This window comes from Hydra vulgaris, chromosome 10 (assembly GCF_038396675.1).
Source record: "Hydra vulgaris chromosome 10, alternate assembly HydraT2T_AEP".
Taxonomy (NCBI): domain Eukaryota; kingdom Metazoa; phylum Cnidaria; class Hydrozoa; order Anthoathecata; family Hydridae; genus Hydra; species Hydra vulgaris.
The window spans coordinates 28,425,376-28,434,364 of NC_088929.1; the positions used below are offsets into that span (position 1 = coordinate 28,425,376).

Consider the following 8,989-nt stretch of genomic DNA (forward strand, 5'->3'; position numbering starts at 1 on the left):
ATTTTAAAAGTAAATACCCCACAATAAAAAAAATCTGTCGTTTAAATATTTTCCTTTTGTTTTAGAAGTCCTAAGAAAGATTTCAAGCTCGTCCATTTAAAAAAAGTTGTTTTTTTTTTAAAGAAAAGATTAAATACTCATAAAATTGAATTTCACCTAGTAAGCGCAGTTTTCTTTAAATTAACTATAATTTTATAGTCTCAATATTACATGCATAATTTTAGAAAACTTAACAAATAAAAATATTCTTGAATTTTGTAACTTTTTTTTTAACTTTAAATATGACAGTTAAAGTATTACAAAATATAATAAAAACTTACCATAAAAAGCTCAAGATCTTTTTTCGCTTACGTTTCCCCACTATGGGAATAACTTTTTTACAGCGTCTTAATATTGTAGAAGGTTTCCCATTAAAAATATCTTGCGCAAAGTTGCGCAAATTAAAGTTTAGCAGGTTTTAAACAAACAATTCGTTTGTCATTTTCAATTGCTCAAAGCACAATTATTTAGAGTTCATACTTAACAACATTAAGTATGAACTCTAAATAATTAAATGCAATTACGGAAACTACAAGAGACAATAAAATTCAATGCTGTTCCACTTTATTAAGTGAGGTTTTTTATTATTAAACTTAAACTTATTTCAGTTAATTATCGATTATGTTTTTAATTATCTAAAATACGAATACTGTTTAAAAACATTCGAAGATTATAATTGTATTTTTAAATTGACATTTTCTTCTACCAATCATTATTTCTTCTACCAATCATTATGAAAAATAAAGAAGTTACTCAGAAATTGTTTAATGCTTTGGATAACAACTTTAACAAATTATTTACCGACACTGATGCTTTTAAAGTTACAAGAATCTCTGACACAAACTTCAAACTATCTTTTAAACAATTTAACAAAAAATAGAATAAAGTAAACAGATACAAGAATAGATTTGAGTTGCATTACAAAATCTGGTTAGAAAAAAAACTATAAACAAACAATGTACGTTTTGAAACAGATAAACTAGACAAGGGCCAAAACTCGGGCTTGGCTTTTCCTACTTCTTCTCACAATTAAGGTATGATATTTCATAAAAAATAAAAGGAATGGACTCGTGATCGTGTTTTACTATTTAATTATGTTTTAGCAAGTGTTTATACTAAATACAATCACCTAGTATTTCAATTTATATTAGTTGTCTATGGAAGACCACCAGGAGCAAATTCCATAACATTCACCCAAGCTTCTGAAAAAACAAAGAAGAGGTGAGCAGAAAAAAAAATTGCTGTCAAAAAAAGGGAAACTATTTTACTCGCTTATTTTGAAACTAAAAGAGGAAATAAGGTTCAGCGATGCTAAGGTACATTATCATCTATACTATAGTAATTTTTAATTTATCTTATTTATTAGAAAAAAATCTCCAAAATACTACGGGTGATAAATTTTCTTAGTGAATTGTATTCATCTCACTCTTCAGATTTACAGTTTTACATTTAAAGTTGTGAAGCAAATATTAAAATCAGAGAAAGATGGTGCAGTTAATTCAGCAACAATGTATGCCGGAGAGGAAGCAAGAGCTTTGGTTTTGGACTGCCGACTTAGTAAATCACTATGGACTAATGAAAAACCATCCTCTACACTTTACTGCCTTCCAGTACAATTTCAATATGTAAAAGAAAGTGCTGAGATTGTTACAAAAAATATGTATTTTCTTCAAGGACAGTAGTTTGAAACCAACGCTCTTTAATTCCTTTATAATCAAACATAAGTTAGAATGCACAATGATTGGTGGAAAAGTGGCTACTATAGTTTCGCTTTTAAGTAATTCTTTTCAAGTATCTAGTATTTGTGGACTGATCTCTTTGAAAATGAACAATCTAAATGTTACTTTTTTTATAATCTCTAATAGATTTTCCACTGAGCTTGGATTAAGCACATTACATGAATTAGGTGCTTTGAATGCTGCGTTTATAGAGTTTATAAAATTGAATTAAGGAAGTAGCAAGTTAGGGGAGAGGATGATAAAGAAATTGTCTTAAAAAAAAAAGATTATTGTTAAACAAAAGATGAAAGATCACTTAGGTTTGATTGTAGATGTACCAAAAAGCAGCGGTTCAGGTACAACAAATGATGGAAACACGGCACTAAAATACTTGGCTTAGATAAAAATCTTATGAAACGTTTCTACGTAATTCTTAGTGTTTTATTGTGCAAACATCAAATTAACGCTGATGAACTTAGAAAATATACCCAAGCAGAGCTCTACGTGTTTTTGTACCCATAGTTCCGAATGCCTCAAATTGAACATAAAATTCATAATTCTCAAGTTGTAAGAGATAAACCAGTGCCAGTAGGTCTTCTTTCTGAGGAATTTTCGAAATAAAGACGTTAAAAATTATAAAGAACACCATACGAGAAAATATTCAGTGATAATGTTATACGAAGATTATTGTGTAGCTCAGATCCAATTATTAGCTCTCTAAGAGGGAGTTCGAGATGTATTAAAGACCTTGAACTTTACAAAAATTGTATTAAACTATTATAGTATCTTTTTTTTAATTTTAAGTTTTGTATATTTTTAATCTGATTGCTAATAAAATATCTAATTAATAAATGTTTTTTTTGTTTATAAAAACAAACATTTTAATTAATTAATGCCTCGAATGTGGAAAAAACTGTTTCTAAAAACAACCAAAAGTTAGGTCTAAAATCCCTAACGCCATATGCACTCTTTTCTATTAGGGTGTTTAGGTTGCCTGAATCTGCAAAAAAAACAAATTTTTTTAAAAAAGATCTATATGATGACGAGAGTCACTGATAAAAATTTCAATTTGACAACTTTAAAAATTAAGTAGTTATGATTTTTTGTCCAATTTATGTCGATCTTGGCCCACTGTGCAATTGTTGTACCAAAATGGTGTTACCACATTCAAGCTGTCAAAATATGTGTAAAAAAAGTCACCCAGGCATGTGAAAATGTTTACATAGAAGATAGGAGAGTTGGTTGGATTAAAGGTTAAGGTTATTAGATTAAGGGTTATTACAGAAATTATTGTCGCGTAATCTATCCAAACATAAACTTATTGGCTTGACAATGTTTAAGAAATAACCTTTATTGTAAAAATTCTACAAATAAAAAAGTTACAAGTTTTCCAGTTTCCCTCACGTCTTCCTTCCCTCCCCCCTCCCCCCTCCTCTTCATCCTGGGCTTTTGGTAAAACAATGACACTGATTCCCTGATAGCTAAAATTTCTTTTGTTTTTGTTTTTATATTAGAAACATTTATTTTGTCATTTATTAACATTTTACAACGATCTTGTTGTACAGTTTTTATCAATAAAATTGAAATTAAAAAAAAAAATTAATAACGACAAGAGCAAGTAGAAGACAGAAGTCTTGTCATCAAGCCCCTATAGTAAGCGTAAAAAAGTTTTACAAAGTTCTCATTATATAAATTTACAAATACTCATTATATAAAACAAGTTAAGACATAGTTACAACAAGAATACGACAAATTGCAAAAATTAAATAAATACATACAGTAAGAAATATTACTAGATTTTTTTTTTTTTCGTTTAAAAATACAAAAATATGTTTGTGTCTGTTAATTCAAGTGAATGCTGTTTAACTATATTTTTAAAACAATTTATTGAAGTTATACTTTTCATATTTTCATTAAGACCTATGTTCCACAGACGAGGCCCTCTATATGAAATTGAGTAATCAGATGTTTTAAGAGTTGACTTGGGTAAATTAAAATTATGGATAGAGCACCAAGTATTTATGATTTATTTTTAGAAATCGGTTATTAAAGAATTTTGGAAGCATGTCATTTTGATATTTAAACATGAATAACAAGTTTTGGAACACGTTTAACTCATAGACATTAAGAGCTTTTATTTCCCGGAGTAACGGCTTGGAGTGGGCGTATTTATGTACATTACATATAATTCTACTGGGTTGTTTTTGCTTAATATATACATTTTTTAATGCTGAACAGCAAGTACTTGCCCAAGTAATATTACAATAGCTTATGTAGCTATGGATAAAAGAGTAATATAAATCTATTAAACATTTTTTACTTAGTAGGTGTTTTGTTTTATGCATAATGCCTATAGTTTTAGAAATTTTGTTTTCAACTAGCGTAATATGAATTTTTTCCAACTAAGATGTTCATCAAATATTATTCCTAAAACTTTAAGTGATGAAACTCTGTTTACTATATTGCTATTTATTATTAGCTGAGGGAGTTGCAGAGGCAAGTCATCGGATTTAGATTGATGATGAAATAAAATGTACTTAGTTTTACTGATATTCAAAGAGAGTTTGTTTGATTTAAATCAGTCATTTAGCCTTTCCAGCTCACGATTTACTGTACTAAGAAAACTGTTTTTTACTAAGAAAATTGTTTTTATATTGGAATGGGTATAAAAAAGATTAGTGTCATCAGCAAAAAGAACAAATTTAGCATGTCTGAAGATAGTTAAATATTATTTACGTAAACCAGAAATAGTAAGGGTCCAATAATAGAGCCTTAAGGAACTCCGCGGCTTATTGTTTCTAACTTTGTACGCGTTGAATCATAAGATATTTCTATTTTTAAGGTAACTTTGCAGCCATTTTAAGTTGCTATTTATTACTCCATATATTTCTAGTTTGTACAAGAGAATTTTATGATCAACAGTGTCAAAGGCTTTTGATAAGTCAATGAACAACCCGACAGTATAACTTTTTTTAGCAAACTCATCCAGAATTTGACTGGCTAGTTAGTGCATGGTGTGTTAAATGCCCTTTTTGAAAACCAAACTGTTTGCTGTATAAGATATTATGTTTTTCAAGATAACTATACAGTCTGTTATACATAATACGCTAAAGCAACTTTGAAAAACAAGAAAGGATAGATATAGGTCTGTAGTTAAATGGTATAGAATCGTCGCCATTTTTGTATACAGAGACTACTCTTGCTATTTTTAATTGACAAGGAAAAATACCAGTTGTTAATGAAAGATTGAAGATAAACAAAAGAGGTAATTTAATAACATCAAAAACAGCTTTAGAACATTAACATTAATATCATCAAAAACGGCACTTTTATTTACTTTAAGCGCATTAAAAGATGCCTGAAGTTCATTTTCGAGACAGTTCCGACTCATCCATTACATAGTGTGTGTTTTTTAAATAGGATTGGAATATTTTATTTCCAGGAATTATATCTGCAGCTATTTTTTTTCCTATATTTATAAAAAACTTGTTGAAGTTTTCAGCTATTTCTTTCTTATCAAATATTTGTTTGTTCAAGGTTAGCTTTAATCTATTTGGAATGATGGTGTTTTTTTGTAATTGTTTTTTCCCTGTAATTTCTTTAATTACTTCCCATGTCTTTTTACTATTTCCAATTGAATGTTCTAAGAGGTTAGAATAATAATTTTTTTCAATTTGCTTTTTTATTCTTTCAAAACAATTTTTATACTTTTTGTACTTAATTTCATTGTTATAAGTTTTATTTTTTAAAAAGTTTTCATACAACCTTAGTTTTTTTTCTGGATGGTTTTCTTAGACCATTTTTCATCCACGGATTATTAAAGTTTAATTACTAGTTTTGAACTTTTAATGATAAACTTCACCTTTTTTTAGTTTACAAAGCAAAATTCAATTTTCAAAAAGTACGACACACCCTAATAACGATTATATGAGTACACTAACAAACAATGTGCTATGTTAAAAACATCTTTGGAACAAGATTTAGGTGTCCTAATATCTAACAATTTAAAATCGAAATGCTGTGTAAATATGATTGAAGGGAAAGCAATTGGAATAATTATTCAAATAAGACATTTTTTTAATACAAAGATAAAAATTTATGAAACTGCTCTATTGTTCGTTAGTTCGTCCCCATTTGAAATATGCTTCACCTATTTGGAATCCTTATTATGAAAAAGACATTAGTAAAATAGAAAAAGTGCAACAAAGAGCAACAAAAATTATGTGGTAGTGGTGTAGTGGTAAAGCGCTCGCTTTAAAAGCGAGAGGTTCCGAGTTCGATCCCCACCACGTCCCTGGTAGTACCGCGCTAAACTTGTTTCTCCGCGCAGCGGCCTTGTTCACCAAGGTTTGTGTTTCGGAGTTATAGAGTTGAGAGAGGGTTATAACCACTATTAAGTAGCCTCCTCATCTGTAGTGGCCTTCTCGGCCTTGAGGAGGTGAATAACAAAAAAAAAAAAAAAAAAAAAAGTGTCATTAAAGGGTATCTGCAATAAACAGCGACTAAAAGAACTCAGGTTTACAACTTTAGGAAAGCGAAGAGAAATAAGGGACATAGTAAGATACTATAAAAAAAAAATTCATCAAATATCAAAATGATATTCAGATCATCAAGTAAATTGGAGATACACACCAATTAACAATTTATATCCGAAAATAAGAGGTCATAATCAACGGTTACACAAACAAAATATTCGTTTATCAAAAGCAAGAAATCTTTACAAACAGGATAGTGATTAGCCTAATTAATGAAGTTGTTGATGTGGATAATATCAATATTTTTTGAAAATAAACTAAACGAATATAAGAAAGACTCTTAAACTTGAATGGCTCGATCGTGAAATGCTCCTAAAATCTAATATAAGAAAAACTCTAAAAAAGAAAAAAACTAATATTAGTATAGTTTATTATTGTTATTATTATTCTATTACAAATTTTATTTGTATTTTACTTTGCTGTTAAAGCCACGGAATTACAGTTTCGCGACTCACATTTTGATAAATGTATAATAAAAATATTAATTAATTGATTACAAGGCAGGGCTTTAGCTAGGTTGGTGCAGCCGACATATTTCCATGTGATGTTACAGTATTCTTTGATAAGACATAAGGTTTTTTAGAAAGTAGCCTCCTTTAAAAAAAGTTTATTTATTTTTCTTTTTCTTTTAAAATAATATTTTTAATTGGGGAAAATTTAATCATTTTAATTTAAAACTGACCGGTAAAATTTTTATCAGTGGTGTTGAAGACTCACCTTTAAGTAATTCAGTTTTTCGTTGTTTTCTAAAAGTCAATTTACTCGGACTTATCGTGTTTTGCAGGTGGCCTCTTTATTAGTTTCGGACTTTGTAAAGATACTTATGAACAAATTAAATAATACGGACAAGAGTGTTAATTTTTAAAACTTTTATTTGCATTGATTTTTGGTAGCTATCCATTTACCTATCAAAAAGACGGGGATAGCATTCAAAAATTGGAACTATGATCACGTGCGTTTTCCAACAAAGCTCTGCAAAAAAAAAACCTGACTATATTTAAGAAAAAGCGAAACCCAAATAACAGAAAATAAAAACTTACCCTTATATTTAAGAAAAAATACGAAAAACATTTGTTTTATGTAACTAATAAACTAAAGTCATACGACAACGGAATTGTTCTAACCTCTTATCTTAATCTAAGTTATCTTATCGCTTTAAGTGACTTTCCACTTGTCCAGAGAAAGGAAAGGTAAAAATGATCACATAAGCAATCGTGAAAAAATTGAAACTTAATCTCCGCATATTTGCGTTATTATTTTTCCATTCCCGTTTACGTTGAAAAAACGGACTAGCACCTTTAAAGCAAAACAAAAGGTTTTGTTTTAAGAGTGAAAATTACCTTATTAGTTCCATTGTCTTTTAACTCTTCTGCTAATCTCTTATTATTTTCAAGTTTCTCTTTTGATACGTAGGCTAGCTTAACTTTAGCGTAGGCGCCAGTACCAAGGCATATTTTTGTTAAGTTAAATCCTCTTCGTTCACAGTCAAACTCTTCGGTTGATTTAAACAATTTTTGACTCATTAGTAACTTAGCAAAAAGTGTACGAGTATTGGTCAAAAGCTTTTTATCAGTTTTTGAAAAGCCATTTAAAATTTTTAATACGTTTTTTTTTTTAATGTTTACACTCACGTCAAATTAATTTTCTTACGTCACAATTAATAAAATGCTTACGTTTTGTAAAAGTGCTTAAGTTAACGTTGACGATCAATCATAATGAGGCGTTTTGGGAGTAATCAGTGACACTTTTTTTTTTTGTTTTGAACTTTATGTTCTTTTCCTAATTATTAAATAAATTTATACAATAAGATAGTTAAGGTGGAAAACCCCTCAGAAATATGAAATTTTTGAAAAAAAACTTTATTTTCTTGTTTTGTGCAAAATTTATTAGAGGTTCACAATCTGAAAACCATTTTTGAAAATTCGCTATAGATCTTTATTAAAATAGATTTTATTGAACCCTAGTATTTTAAGCTTTCTTAACAACCGCAATAGCAACGGCACTATTTTCTACCTTAACTAAAAAATAGTCCAAAATCCAATTTTTTATATGAAGAATATATCTTATCAAGTGAATTGTATTTTCTATTGTTCAAAACAACTTTAGTATAAAAACAGTTACTGGAAAGCTCATAAATATATCATAAATCTTCTACAATGACGAAGGCATGCAGAGTTAAACAAAGAACTAAAAATAATAAAAGGAAAAAAATTTTTAATGTAAAAAAAAAGTTAGTTGTAAATAATGTTGATATGGATGTAAATATGGAATCAAATATTGTAGATATGAACATAAATGTTACTACAAGTGTTGCAGATGTAAATATAAATATGGAGAAACCAGTTGATTTTAACTTTATTAATTCTAATGAAATATGTGCTTCTGCTAAAAAAATAAAAAAAAATTCGTCATCAAGACCAAAGTTATCTAGTAATATAGTTACTGGATACTGTTTTATAGATTTAGAAATACTAAATTCTGTAATTTCTACCCTTATATGTCCAGTATGTATGTCATCTAAGTTGTTTCTCTCTGAAAATGAAAACAAGAGAAAAGATCTAACGTCTTGTCTTTATGTTAACTGCTGTGTATGTGATTATTCAAGAGAATTTTACACCTCAACATTGAATATACAAAAAAGTTTTAATGTTAATACCAGGGCTGTATATGCTATGAAATCATGTGGTCAAGGCTATT

The 8,989-nt window shown here is 28.5% G+C and overlaps 1 protein-coding gene across 6 annotated transcripts in view; it reads right to left on the reverse strand.

Moving 5' to 3' along the window:
* LOC101239175 (testis-specific serine/threonine-protein kinase 5) overlaps positions 1-7,942 on the reverse strand; it is a 38,117-nt gene extending 30,175 nt beyond the window's left edge. For 3 of the 6 annotated variants that reach the window (XM_065807709.1, XM_065807708.1, XM_065807707.1), the window contains exon 1: positions 7,633-7,937. In XM_065807709.1, coding sequence (XP_065663781.1) covers positions 7,633-7,815 — 183 coding nt within the window. In that variant the 5' untranslated portion in view covers positions 7,816-7,937. Of the gene's footprint in view, positions 1-320; positions 456-7,632 lie in introns of those variants that run through there. The other 3 variants (XM_065807705.1, XM_065807703.1, XM_065807706.1) reach the window with 3 other exon arrangements.
* Positions 7,943-8,989: the final 1,047 nt, after the last annotated feature.